This window comes from Clinocottus analis, unplaced genomic scaffold (genome assembly GCF_023055335.1).
Source record: "Clinocottus analis isolate CAN_PGR_092001 unplaced genomic scaffold, fCliAna1.0.p SCAF_14, whole genome shotgun sequence".
In the NCBI taxonomy this organism is placed as follows: domain Eukaryota; kingdom Metazoa; phylum Chordata; class Actinopteri; order Perciformes; family Cottidae; genus Clinocottus; species Clinocottus analis.
Window position 1 is genome coordinate 5491135 of NW_027175865.1, and position 14948 is coordinate 5506082.

Genomic DNA, 14948 nt, shown 5'->3' on the forward strand with positions numbered 1-14948 from the left:
AGCAGCCACTCTGAGTGGTGAATTTATCAGCGGAGAGCATCTCCTGCTCTTTCTAGAACATTTACAGCGGGGAGGCAGAGTTGGAGGTGGAGGGTGGGGGTAGCTGGGAGGGGCACAAAGACAATTTTCTGTCTTTGCCTCCCCTCCGCTCCATCACACAGAGCTGGTCATTGCATCGTGCCGGTCGCCTAGCAACCTGGCATCCCTCGTCCCCGCCGTCTCCAGGCAACGAGACCTGCGACCGTAATCAACCTGCCAGCTACCGCCTCCCCTCCCCCCCCCCTCTCTCTCCTCCCCGCTCCGCTCCTCTCCCGTCTCTGCTGCTTTCGCTCCCTCGCTTCTCCATCCACCTCCTCGCCGCAAATGCACTTACGCTGGGACGCACTTGTGAATTCACCCGGGGGAAAAGAACAAGCACAGGTGGAAATTGGTATATTCACAGGCACAAAAAAAAAGGGAACAAAAATAAATGGGAGTGGGAGGGAGTGGGGGGGGGGGATTAAGAGACGCAGATGATTGTGAGCTTGCACAAAGAGTTGGAACAAAGCAACAGAGGCAGGAACACACACGCACACACACACACAAAAAAAAAGCAGAGATGCATAAGTACGGACTGTTAATGATTCCACACGTGGATGCACACACAGATGCGCAGACGGGCGGACGGGCAGAGAAAGCACCTTCTCCTGAATTCAGCCAGTCGCTAAGTCAGTCAAACACAAAGAGACTGACAGCTCCACGCCTGCACAGTTCAATAATATTTAATCAATGAACCAGTCTTCGGTGTCAAAGCTGCTTCCCGGTGCTGTCTCCTTCCCCTACAGGGTTCACTAGTCTGTCCAGTATCAAGGCGAAGATGACAGCTATTGAAGCTGACATTCTGCCTTTTTTGTCAGACAGCCAACAAAAATCCTTCAAAGTGTAGAGACTGAATATCAAAGAGTAAATTTCTAACAACACTCAAGTTGACTCTCAATTGTTTTGTCTCTTCTGACTGTTAAATATTCATGTCAAGTGTTGTTTGACTCGACTCAGTGGAGCAGAAGGGAAAAAGAACTGAATCGCGGACACATTTGTGTGCGTGTGTGTGTGTGTGTGTGTGTGTGTGTGTGCGTGTACAGATAGGGTCCATGTCCTACTTTCTTTTTGTTTTTTTGTTTTTTGTTAACTCCACCGTAGTCCAGTGTATATGTAGTTCAAAGAGCCTAATGAGTTTTGAGACAACAGCTTCTTTACACTTTTGTGTGTTCCCGTACCACCGCACACTCCCTAACCCCCCAAAACACACCATTTCTCAGTAACAGATGTCTGTATTTAAGCTGATAAACACACTGCCTCAATGCACCTCCAACCCCCTCCACCCTTACAGCCACCCACTGTTCATTATCTCAAACTTTCATTCATCTCTTCCTCCCCTGCCCCCCAGCCTCCCTTATTGCCCCCTCTCACCCCCTCCTTCATTTATCCAATTTCTCTCTAATTCACACCCATTTACCACCTCTATAAATCCAATCTGCATTCATCATAACAGTCGCCCCAGAGTGACGTACAGAGGACGGGCCCTTTTTTTTTGTTTGGCAGTCGGCGCCGCCTGTCCTGCGTCGTCATTGATATGCATGCATATGTAAATGAATCGACGCCTGAATGCACACTCAACTCCAGATAGATTCATCAAGTGAACACATTCGCTCTGAGGCCACGCTAATTGCTATCATCATCATCATCATCATCATCGCCGCAACTCACTGACGTCAGGACATATGGAGGCACTGCTTTATCTGCTTATTGTCAGATACTTAAAATGACATGTGAGCAGGTTCACATGCTCATGTTCACATCATAATGTTTAATGGCCGGAGCAAAAACAAATCTACGTTCTGCTTTTGGTCATTTTTTTGGTGTTGTTGTACGCATGAATGTCAGTTTCTACCTATTTAGTTGTTGTTGAGACAAAAAAATGCAAATATGAAACACTTAATAACAGATGTATAGGAGACTGTTAACCCTGCAACTGCTCATGGTCCACATGGTCTCTACAGCAAAACGATTGCTCAGACATTAAGGGCACAACGTTCTAGCACTACAACTTCCCATCTCATATCCGGCAAAAGCTGGAACTATATTTAGCATATGCATTATTTCAGACTATTGATGAAACCCCTCTGTCTGCTCCGTCTGAGTCCTTATGGCTGAGTAAATGTCAGGCTTAGTCAGATGTTCCACTCAAAGAGGGCTCTTTCCTCTCGTATGGGCAGCTTAAACACAGAAGGCCTCACAGCTCAGATTGTACATACACACACATGCACACGCACTTATACACACACACACACACACACACGCGCGCGGCAGATAATGAATGAAAGAACCTGAGAGGATCCTATAATAAACCCAACAACTTCCATCCATCCATATCTTTGGATGTGTACTCTCCATGGAAACACGCACACACAAAGACAAACAGACATTTACACACAGGCGCGCATGCACGCACACAAAAGCACACACACCCTTCATTAAACCGCGTTAGTGCGAACACCTGCCCTCCCTTCCCCCGCCGCACATGCAAATATACACCAAAACACACACGCGCGCAGCTACTTTCTCACTTGGGCACAGTGGCACTATTAAATACTTATTGCATTTAAAATGAAGTGTGAGGCATTGTTGCAAATATTAATTCAAGACAGTGAGTGTTGATGAGGCTTTAATATATTGTATCTCTACTGATGCAGAAATGAGCTTCAGGCCTGCAACAGACAATTATTTTCCTTATCGATCAAATGAAAAGTTTGACATTTTGGGAAATGGGCTAATCTGCTTTCATGCCAAGAGTTAGGAAAATACCTCTATGTCTTCATGCTAAATATGAAGCAAAAGGCCATTAGCTTAGGTTAGAATAAAGATTGGAAACAGGGGGAAACCATTAGGCTGGCTGTTAAACAAACACAATATATGTTGATTAGCGAGTACAGGTAAAGGGTTTTGGTATATGTGAACAGAGCCAGGCTAACTGTTTCCCCCTGTTTCCAGTCTCTATGCTAAGCTAAGCTAACAGGCTGTAGCTTCATAGTTACTGGAGATACATCTGGTATCAGAAGGCAAATGAGCAAAATTCCCCAAATGTCAAACTTTTCGTTTAACCCACCGATTATTTTCTCAATTAATCGTTTGATTTCGAGAAATGACTGAAAAGTCCAATGGGACATCTTGAAATGTTAAACTGTCCAAAAACCCAAATACATTAAGTGTACGGTCATAAAGGAAAACCACAAAACGTTTCCTTCTAAAAAAAAAAAGAAATAATAATTTAAAAAAAAGCTGGAAACAGTGTCTATTTGACATTTCGTCTTGAATTCTTAATGAACAATAAAAATAGTTACCGAGGAGATTTGATGGTTAAAAGCAACACAATTCAATCATTCAGCTCATTCAACAGTTATCTATCCAAATAGAAGTTGGGTTTGTAGGTTGCTGTGTAAAATGGCTTCTTTTTAATGGGGCATAACTGGATGTTATTATCTCTGTGAGCCTCACACCAGCTGACTTAGCCAGACGAACGTGGCCTGAGACGGTGCAGAGATAAAGCGATAGGAACCGAGGAGACAAAAGTACAAGATGTCCAAATAGGATTGAATGTGAGCCCCTCCCACTTCCATTTCCACACTTCCCCTCAGAGAGAATCGGGTTTATTGCTGCTGCCTTTATTTTTTTTTTTCCTCCCTTTTAAAACTCCACCTTTCTCTCACTTTCAGCTCAATGTGCTTTTGACACTCTTCCTCCCCCTCTCACTTAGAGACGGACTCTCTCACCTGAAATTAAACACAAGGCCAGGTGCCACTCCGAAACTACCATCTGTTCGCCCCTGCCTGACTTCTTTCTTTTTCTTTCGTCTTTGCCATTGTTAGCAGAGAGAATAAAATCAGTAAAATAGCTAGGAGAGAGAGAGAGAGAGAGAGAGAGAGAAAAAAAAACCTTCAGACGAACTCTTACTTTCCAGAGAGAAATGCTTACAAAAAAGCAGTACTGAGTGTTAATGACATCCTTCAGCTTTCTCTTCATTCAGGTGAGCTTTCATTCTCCTCTCAGTCCAATAATTGCTTTCATGTTATTTCTTTTGTATCGCCCGAACCATGAGATGCCAAAGTTAATTATTCTTTGGCAGTGCAGGTGCAATTAGCTGACAATTACACCACAGCTGGTAGCAGGGGTGGGAAGCAGTTCTTGTCTGCGTGGGCGTGTGTGCAGCTAATAATATGGTTTTCCCCTTTTTCTTTTTTTCTTCTTCTTCTTCTTCTTCATTCGGCAAGGGAGGAGGGAGGGCAGGGCAGGGAAGGATTGAGAAACACAGGAGGGTTCAGCTTGTTCCACACGGCTTAGAGGTAAGAGGTTGTGAGGAGGAGAGCCACAGGGTTGAAACACAGGGGGGACGGGGCTTTAGCCATGGGGCATCGGGCCCTGCTGATCCCATACGAGAGGTCAGGGAGGTCACGCTACTGTCACGCTAACAATGGGATTTCTTTTGTTGCCACACTCGTACCAGCCTGCTCCTTCAACTGTCTCTATGTCCCCCAATAACCTGCTGCCTGCCATTACGACAGTGTTCTGCTGAAACAATTAACAAGTCAGCCCTGAACATTTTTAATCAGTTGTATTTCTTTGTTTTTTACCACATAAAAAAACGAAATATGAATTGTGTTCTCTATAGTATGTCTTAAGGAATTGTGGGAAATGCCCTTCAGGATCTGCCTTGTTTTGTCCAAACAGCCTAAACTCAATGATATTTAGGTCACTGCCACGTGAGACAAAGAAAAGCAGCTCACATTTTATCAGAACCAGAGAATGTTTCGCATTTTTTTTGTTTAAAAAAAAAAAAAAAGACCAAAATGAAACAAAGTGGTTTTAGGCTGTTTGTAGGATTAAAACGAGCAATTTGATCACATCACAAAGCTGAATGAATGATTCATCGGATAAATCAATACTGAAATGAATCGTAAGGTGCAGCCCTACACCGTTCTCCTGCTCCTCTTTCCTCCAAAACTATGACCATGTGCTGCCATTCGGGAGAGAAAAAAAAGAAGAAGAAAAAAAAGAAAAAAGAAGTGAATGATGTAGATTTCAGCAAAAATAACCAAAAGGAAACAGGGGTAAGGCCTTGTTAGTAAAAGAGGAAGCAGCAGAAGTCTGGGAGCACACTCTGTCTCAGTAATTCCTTGCCTTGTCGCCTTGTCTCTCATATAGTCGGTTATTATAGAGACGCGGCTGTCATGTCATATTTAGCTCTGGAAATGTCATTTGGCAGCACACCTGCTGCCTGGCTATGCTAATAACGCTAGGTTTAACTTTGATTAGAATTCAGGGGGAGAGATGGATGGAAAGGAGGGGGGAGGAGAGGGAGAGAAAGACGGAGACACAGAAAGGAAGAGAAACATCAGAGAGAATAAGAACGGGAATAGTCACTCCAGCAGCGAGCCTCATAGCTGTCTCTTTCGACCCGTGACATGTAGCGAGATGACTCATGCCGTAACTGGATGAATGTGTCTGGATGCATCACATATGAAACATAAGAGAGAGAGCAGCCTCTGACCTTTATTGGAGCATATCAGCTAAAGGGGGAAGTCAGGCCTGCATGTCAAACCCGGTTAATTTTCTGGCATCGCTGTGTGTCTGTGTGGTAAATACAGATAGCCTAGCATGCCAGTTTTTCTGCTCCCTCTCTTTCTCTATACATATATATTTACATGTGAGGATCTCAAAAAGACACACTCACCCCTGGTAGTGTCTTTTGCTCGTGCAGTGCATTCTGGGCTTTGAGGGCGGACTCACGTGCACAATATGTCAGGAAGGCACATCCTGGAGACAAGTGTTAGAAGATCAGAGAGCAATGAGTCAATGTATTTTTAATGTCGGATTCAGATGCTGCACATAATGTTTGGAGTTGCCAGTGCAATGTTATTGTAACTTAATCTTAATTGGCCATTTGCCCCTGAATGCCTGTAGGCAGAAACATGCTGCTGGAGTTTATTCTCCTATTATTAATCTGCCATTTGATATATATGTGCTTTGCTTTTATTTTAACAACTGTTCTAGGTCAGCATGCGTTAAACATTTCTAAAAATGCCTGCCGCCTTTAATCAGGCCGGCATGATTCAAATGTATTTAAATCGTTGTGGAACTGAGACATGAATTGAAATAAAACCACGCACAATTAACATTTTGCTAAATAGTTCACACAGCAGCACTGGAGATCCATGGGATTATTAAATCCCAATACCTGGAGACTATTCAGACACACAAACAGTCTGAATGGGTATTTAATATCACGCTGCTAAGGCCAAATGTATGCAGTCCCGCATAATAGAGAAAGGCCTTCATTAACCTTTAGGGCTCACACAAATCATGAATATGCAAATGTATGCAGAATAGGTGTTATAGGTGTTCGAGGACTGATACCACCTGGCCTATACGTCTCCCAAATGGCTGGTTGATGTGGATTTATAAAAGTCTTTGTTTTCTCCGCTCAGATTTGCATTGGAAACGACAGTAAGGATCATTGTGTACCTTAGATCACAGTGACCAGCTGTCAAGCAGGACTTTGAATGTGCTGAGACATTACTTAGTACTGGGCGACACTTAACTTTTCAAATTGACTGACATCACCATGTGAGGCCAATTATGTACTGACAAAATACTTTTTGTGAGATTGATCTTTGACGGCTAGTTTCTGGTTGCCACAAATTTGAAAAAAAAAAGAAAAAGATTTTTAATACCAACACCCTGAAATACCTCCTTTTTTTTCATCCAGAGCGCTTGACGGGAAACCTCCTAGCATGCATCAGGGGGTCTCATGAACATAATCCTCATTCTATGTGTTTAATTTGTGTTTTACACAGTGGTAAACAATGTTTCCACACTTCAGTTGGTTTCGTAGACGTCTCCACAATGTGAATGCATCGTAAACGGGCTCAGGCTGAAGAGCGTATTGTCAATTAATCTAAAGCAGAAACCAGGCGCTCCTCCTGTTGTCCTCAGTCATGACACTGAACTTCAAACTGCTCTTGAGAGTAGAAGTATGGCAGTGTGGCAATATAACATAGCACTCTGATATGTGGTCAAAATGACCAATGAATTACAGAGTCAGTCCACTGCATGGACGTGGATTGAAATATGTGGATTCAACTTGAAAGTATTTAGGTCAATGTCAAAAATATTAAACATTTTAGTCAGTCCATGAAAAGGGAAGATTTACACTTATCAACAATTGTGAATAGGTATTCTTTTTTTTCATCAACAGTGTTAAACATCAGGTTTGGGCCTCACGTGGGTCCTTAAAGAGGCTCCAGAGGGACGACTGATATTTACTGAGAATTCAAACCAAACGAGGACATATATACGATAAACGGGCTTTTCTCTCATCACGACTAACTCTAAATTAACAATATTTTCCACATATGAGCTCCCTGAGACCAAATCGTATCAAATGGGAGTTCTTGTTCCTCACCTTTGTGCATCCCCGTGTATTTGTCCTTTATCACCGTCAACTCATAGATTTTGCCAAACTGCTCGAAGATGGGCTTCAGGTCCTTCTCCTCCAGGTTTCGAGGTATCTGCCCGATGAAGAGCTTGATTGCGTCAGGCTCCTTCATTGGGAAGTCTGGGGAGGAATAATAACACACACGCACACGCACACACACACACACAGACAGATTGGAGGAGGCGATCAGGAGGAGCAGACAGGAGCCTGCGGGCTTAAATTCACACTGCACAGGAGGTGCAAACAGGAGGCCGGGGATGGAGGTGCAGATGGGAGCGTTCAGTGGGAATAGGGGCTGAAATAATAGTTTCTACACCCTTGGAGACATGGCAGTAGTCTGGTGGGAGAGTTTTGAACGTATCCCAATAAAACACATATGAGTATCATGTAGGGTAAGGCATTAACATATTAATATGTAAATTCTCACAAATTAACCCGAAGGCCACTATGACTTCACTGTTTAGTCGATACATTGTCAGCGCTAAGCAGCATCCTATAGGAATAGTGATAGTAGTGAGTGATATTTTAGGGGGTTCTTGCAATTAAACATGTTTTTCCTCTTATAATTCCAACAGCTGGAGCCACCGTGTTGTGTCTCATTTGCATAGAATACAAAATAAAAACTAAGCAATTACAGAAAAATGTATAATCTCATAATATTCATAATAATGGCAGTATGTGAACACTGTGCCGATGTGAATACTCACGATTCAAAACTACAGAGTGAAGATATATTCCTCTTTGCTGGACATAAAAATCTTTCAAAAGTGGAGTAAATAATAGCAGGATACACACAATCCTCGATATTCGGTCGAGGCCGCCTATATTCAAGCCCCACACAGAAACATGACAGCGTGTCTGTCAACACAGCTGGAGACTCGCGCTCTCTTTGTCGAGACATGGGTGACAACAACAATGACCCGAACAGGATTTCACAAATCTGACCGAAAACGCAAAACAAACAAAGAGTTGTAAGAAAGAAAAAAAAAGAAGAAGAAGAAAAAGAAGAAGGAAAAAAATGACAATCATACCTGTGGGGCTGTTCGTGGCAAAGAAGCGGCGCGATGAGTGGATCCCTTTATTCTTCCCCCCGCTGTTATTTAGTTGTTCAATTTCAATTATTCAGTTCATTTGTCTGTGAGAGCTCCTTTGGATCCTGTAACAAGTTAGGCCTGTACCCCTACTATAACAACACAACATCCAGCGACCGTCCTTTATTCGGCATGAGCGTGTTTTCCTAGACCTGCTTGTTGTTTTTTTCCCCCCCTCTGACAGATGCTCCGAGATTTTCCCCTTTCAAATAAATCTGATACAAAAATAAACAAATCTCTCTCAATCGCTCTCGCTAAGCTGAGTGAAGAGTGGTGTGGTAGATGAATTTAGGTTTCCTTCAGCAGACCATGGGGAATTGGCAGTCTGGTTGGTTGTCCTCTCCTCTCTCCCTCTCCCAGTGTGTGTGTCTGTACTCCTTTGACGTCGTAAGCCGGTGTCTCCCTCCCTGTCCATCTCAGCTCCATCCCTCCTCCCCTGGGCTGTACAAGCCGTGATGTCTGCCGCCAGGGACCGTCGCTAAACTACAAGCCCTGTGTCAGGCGCAGAGGCAGGAGGAGGCGATGAAGGAGACGTAAAACACAGCCAGAGCTGAAACATGTGATGTTGTATGTTCCTGCGTACATTAGGGATTTTTTTCATACCCCCAATTATAAAATAAAGCTTTTTTTTACATGAAGGTTAATGTTTGTTAATTATGACTTTCCTACGGATTCTGAGATTGTGCTCTGTTTTCTGTTTCTATAACGTTTGATGGCCCAATGTTCAAAACAAATATTATAATAATTCCTCCAAAACACCATTGGTATGCTGTGAGTAATGCTGCATTTCATTATTATTTCTGTTCTTCTGCAGCTGGAGCAACCACAACCACATGCTTATTATTTATAGGCCTTTATTGATCACCAAAGGTTATTGATCAATAAAGGCAAAGCCACTTTTAAACTATAAGAATAAGTACATTTAAATATACGGTGATTGTGATGAAAATGCAAACAACCAAATGCAAACGCCACACATAAAGTATTTGTCTATAAGGTGGACCCCTTCAAAGACTAACTATTTAAGAAGTGATATCTTATCTTAGGTCTGTGAAGTTCAAGAGCAAGAGCTTTACAGGAGCTGAAAGGCACTTTGGACAACGGCATACAGCAATCAGGTGACATTAGATATTAGGCAATCAAATCGGGGAAAGAAAAAAAAGACAATATAGGTTTGTAAAGAAGGCAGGAGGGTTTTTTTTTATTCTGAGGGATTTAATACATTTTTCATTTTTCGTTTTTCATACGGACGGGTAAAAAGCAGACGGTCCCTGACATCAAGCAAAGCAAATCCGCCTTTTGTTCTCGTCGTGGAGCTGGCCATGGTGCTGAAACGGGTCTACACAACTCGTGACACAATATCACGGCTACGGTATTCTCTCTCGGAGTAAAAAACAAACAAAACAAAAAAACCACAACCAACATTATTTCAATAGGTGTGCTCGCACATGCACGGACCGTAATCCGGGGCACACACGCCCTCATGAAAGCTCGACAGCATGTAAACAATGAGCCCACATGACACGCAGGGGGCTGCACACACCCGACTTGCGCACACGGTGACACTTCAAAGGAGTCACGATCTGGTCGTGCTCGGCTCCAGCAACATTACAGCATGTATTTATTTATTTTTTTTAAAACCCAGCAAACCTGCGACCACGGAACCCTTAATTTATTTATTTCCGACAACATAAGGTCTCTTATGTTAAGACGACCATCTGCCAGCAGCCACTAAATCCTCTCTGCCTCCCGCCCTCCAACCCCAATGTAAGCCTGCCGCGCAGCCAGGATTCATCTGACTTTAACCTAATTTAAATGAACGTGAGACGTTACTGCGATTCCGAACGTATTCGTGTCACTTTCACAATGGATGCTTTTTTTTTTTCTTTCTTTTTTCTTTGCTCCCAGTGACCAACAACGACATCTGGCGACGAGCTCGATCTTCAGTACTGTTTATTGTTTTATTAAGAATGTTTATGACGTTGCCAAAGATATCTGGGAACCTAAATGGGTTTTTTTTTTTAGTTATTTAACCATGTGGTGGTGGAAGTACACAGATGCTTTACTTCAGTAAAAGTACACAACAATGTAAAGATACATTTTAATTAAGGAAGTACTTAGAGCAAATAGTTCTTAAGTATCAATTGTAATATTGCTGAACGACCAGTGTCATAGTCTTATATAAGGACTATACAGTTGGATTTGTTTCACTGGATTAATATGCAACTATAGAATTGTCTGGTTGAGGTGCAGCTACTTCATATTGGCTTGTTGGCCAGTTCAATTTCTTCCAGCATGTCTGACTTCATTTGAGTCCCAAAAACTTTTTCTTGACCGTAACAAATCTGTTAAATACTAATTGATTTGTATTTTGAAAAAATACTGGGATATTTGACTGCACATGGAGACTTTTTTACATCTAAAAAACTATGTTGAGACTGAGTTATAATGTAGGATATTTAAAGCAACACATTTATCATACATTAAAAGGGGTCATGTTTTGAATCCTAATCAAGTAACAATTAACTACCAATGTTCAATAAATGTAGTGAACTAAAAAGTACGATATATTTCATATAATGGATTTGAGTAGTTATAAGGTAGCATTGAATGGACATACTAAAGTACAGTACAAGTACCTCAAATTGTACTAATTGAATGACAGAATGACATACAAACATGATCGAGGTCTTCACAGGTCCTTCTTTTTTCTTTTCTAGTGGAATCAAGTCTCCAAAACCAATTTGTCAAACAGTTTTCTTCCTTGAGTCATATGCCTTGCTGTAAGATATTGTATATATAAATAAACACACAACCTTTTAAAACAAATAGTCATTCTTTATTTGACAACACTGTGCATTAAATGGACCTCTTGTACATATTGGAGTCTTATGAACACCTGTGTTTGTTGAAAGCATTGTGAGATAATTGTGTGTATATGAGTGAGAGAATATGTTTGTTTAAGAGTATGTAATGTACTTACTCACATGGGCCTCTCTGTCACACCCCCATGCTCTCTGCAGGAACACACACACACACACACACACACACACACACACACACACACACACACACACAGAAAAAAAAGAACTTCAACATTTGACTAATTGTGTGTACTAATTGTGTTGATGGTGCCGGCATCAGTATATGATGTATCAAACTGGAGGGCTTACTCAGCTGTGTCAGACCATGAAGAGACATCACTGGGAGAGCCACCACAGCATCAGCATCAACCCCCACCCTCCTCCTCCTCCTCCTCAGAGTTAACATGTGGAAAAGGTTCCCATCACATCAGACACATCAAAGAGAGGCTCTGCACCCTGAGGATAACGACAGGAGGAAGGAGGGGAAGGAACAGGAAATAGGTTAGAATTCAAGGGAAGAGAAGATTTGTCTGAAAAGGAAGGAACACGTTATTTCTAACTCGGGATACACACACAAAATATGAATCATCAAGGCCCACTGGTGATTTTTAACGCAATAATTCTCAACAATCCCAGTATCTCTTATGTATGTATATATATATATATATATATATATATATATATATATATATATATATATATATATATATATATATATATATATATATATATATATATATATATATATATATATATATAGTTCTTGGTGCTATCTCTGCTCAGAAAGCAGCATAATAAAGTGCATAATAAAGTGGAATTGATCCAGAAAGATCTACTGACATCTGGCGTCGGTTGGCTCACCTGAACTCACGCTGCTCGTCAGCAACACGTTTCATGTCTGATCGCTGCGTCCTGACGCGCAGGCGCTAAATAACGCCGCCCTACTTTATTACGCGCAGGGCCGTCGATTAAACTGAAACGTGTTGGGATTCACTTCTAGTTTCACGTTTGCTTTCTATCGTTTCATCTAACGAGGTTTTTTTTCTCAAAGTTACACGAGTGTTGTCTAGTTAAAGTCCAGACTAATTTATCCGAACAAACGCTGTCATGATTCGTCTTAATTAAGGCCGATCTCAGCCGAAATAATTAATCATTTACAGCCTTATTAAAGCAATCAAAGCTGAAGAGGTAATGGACAACATGCATTACTGCGTGACGTTCAAGGCTGTTTGTTCAGGTTCACTATTTGTTTCTGATCATTTTAAATGTGGGAGATTATAGATTATAACCTCACGTAATTGGGTTGACGTGGTGTTTCAATTAATTTTAAAGCTTCGAAGAAATTTATTTAGAGAGCATAAAATAAACAAATAATCAAAATAAAAAGATTAATATGCAACAAGGTACTCGGGTGTTCAAGTCCAAACATCTAATTAACGTTTGTTTTTTTTTTCCTCCTGCAAATTAATTAAATCAAGCAGAACTTTAATACTTGTTTGGTAATTGTCCAATCAATCTTACTGATAATCACTTTGTCTTGTGAGTTTGTTCTCCCTGTGTAGATTAAAGGAAGAGGACATTAAAGAAGCAGGAATATCTGAGTCAGAAAGCCTTCCAGCGCCACGAGGGGAACAAACATCTGTTTCCCCAAAGGGGAAGAGAGACGCCTCAACTGGAAACTTCACACCAGCAGCAGAGGCAGCCAAGTGAATGTGAGGAAGGATTTTAAAGCTTTAATGCTTCATATCAGCAAAGACAGTAAACTCTTTAATACAAATAAAGAATAAATAGTTTAAAAACTCTACAGTTTCAAAAAGACGACTAACAGGATACATGTTTTAACAATTAATTCATTGGAGAATATGTTAAACCTTCACTGAAAATACCAGTCTGCAAATCTATTACTATTTCCAGGCCAACTTAAAACCCATATGCACAAACGTGAAATTGCACTAGCAATAGAAAACGAAATGAAGAATACATTTGCAATAAGAGACTCGTCTGTCTTCTATAGATGATTCAATAACTTAAAGACAATCAGGATCACTTCAGTTGACAGCCAATGACCAAACAAATAGAATTAAACAAACCAACTGCTAGGAACGTTCACGCGGCTGGAGTTTAAAAGCCTAATTTAAAACATTGACTATATAAATAAACAAAGGCTAATTTTTTTAGGGATTTTATATGATCTGTGAAAATGTTAACTCCTCTTTGCAAACTGCAGCGTCTTCATGAAAACATAATTCATAGTATTAACTAGTTCCTCATTAAATACCGTAAATTAACGTAAATTGGGCCTTTTTCTATTCCATAAGTGATACTTTGACCTCTCGAAAGGTAACAGCAACCTATTTTATACCCAATAGGAAACCTTCTCCTATGATTTTGACAAATTTTGTATCAAAATAGTGATTAAGTATTGTCTCAAACAGCAACGCCTGATTCCACAAAATGCATTAAGACACTCAAAAGCTATGTATAGACGATGACTAATCGTCTCGGGCGGTGGTGCAACAGACCAAGGATGAAGGGGGATGGGAAAAAAAACACACAGTTTTTCAAACTCAGATTTTTATTAGTCAGTACAAGTAAAATGAAACTGAAGACGAGTATCTTCATCCCCTCCAAAAATGCACTTCGTCTGCGTCGGTGTGTTGGAGGCAGGAAAAAAATAACTCTCACACCTCTCGTGCCGCTCTTCTTCGAGGAATTTAACGAGACGTAAAAATATCGCGGCAGGGATCTCGCGCACTGGCTGAGAAAGCATCGCTTCACAAATATACAACATTCGTTGAACAATGTCATATCATTCCTCTGAATATGCTAACGAGTATTGTGGAAGAAACATAATTTATCTCACATACACTCAGTTTGTCATACCCAAAGTTATTTGAATTAAATTGATGTTTTACCGAAAAGCTACTGGGGAAACTGCTGATATAAAGAGAAGCAGTCAAAACTGCTCACTGAAAAAACTAAATAACAGCAGAAACATTGCACCAACTACATTCTTTTGTTACTCTCTTTGCAAAAATAACTATCCCGGTTTCAGCTTCTGCGACTACTTAACTTACATTTGAGAACATGCACACGCACCATGCACACGCTCTGACCTTTCCTCACGCTCAAAAGGACAGATAATGCAACGCTTCATACTGGGGAAAACAACACAAAAAGTGAATTATATATATATCCACCTCTTATTTTCTTTAATCTTCTCTTCGGTCTTCACTTTTCAGCTCAGCAGCCTTCTCAGAGCCTCCAATTTCTTCTGCATCTCCTGTTGTCTCTTGTTCTCCTCAACTTCCTTTTTTCTTGGCCACTCACACGTTTCTTCCGGTAGCTGCTGAATGGATCCTTCTTCAGTATAGCTTTGTCACCAGATGCTCACCTCACAGTCGATTTTTTGATTCCACCCAGACTTTCACGGGTTTCTCATGGCGTGGTCTATACTTCAAC

General features: G+C 41.2%; 1 protein-coding gene across 5 annotated transcripts in view; it reads right to left on the reverse strand.

The window, feature by feature from the left end:
* The window catches only part of celf3a (cugbp, Elav-like family member 3a), a 30139-nt gene extending 15313 nt beyond the window's left edge, over positions 1-14826 (reverse strand). For all 5 annotated transcript variants that reach the window (XR_011077444.1, XM_068575923.1, XM_068575921.1 and 2 more), the window contains exons 1-6: positions 14687-14826; positions 11796-11942; positions 11606-11639; positions 8563-9114; positions 7499-7651; positions 5768-5850 (exon numbers count right to left, since the gene is read on the reverse strand). Coding sequence is in view for 4 of the 5 variants with exons in the window: in XM_068575923.1 (XP_068432024.1) it covers positions 5768-5850; positions 7499-7643 (228 nt within the window). In the remaining variant the exon portion in view is untranslated. The remainder of the gene's footprint in view (positions 1-5767; positions 5851-7498; positions 7652-8562; positions 9115-11605; positions 11640-11795; positions 11943-14686) is intronic.
* Between the last annotated feature and the right edge of the window lie 122 nt (positions 14827-14948).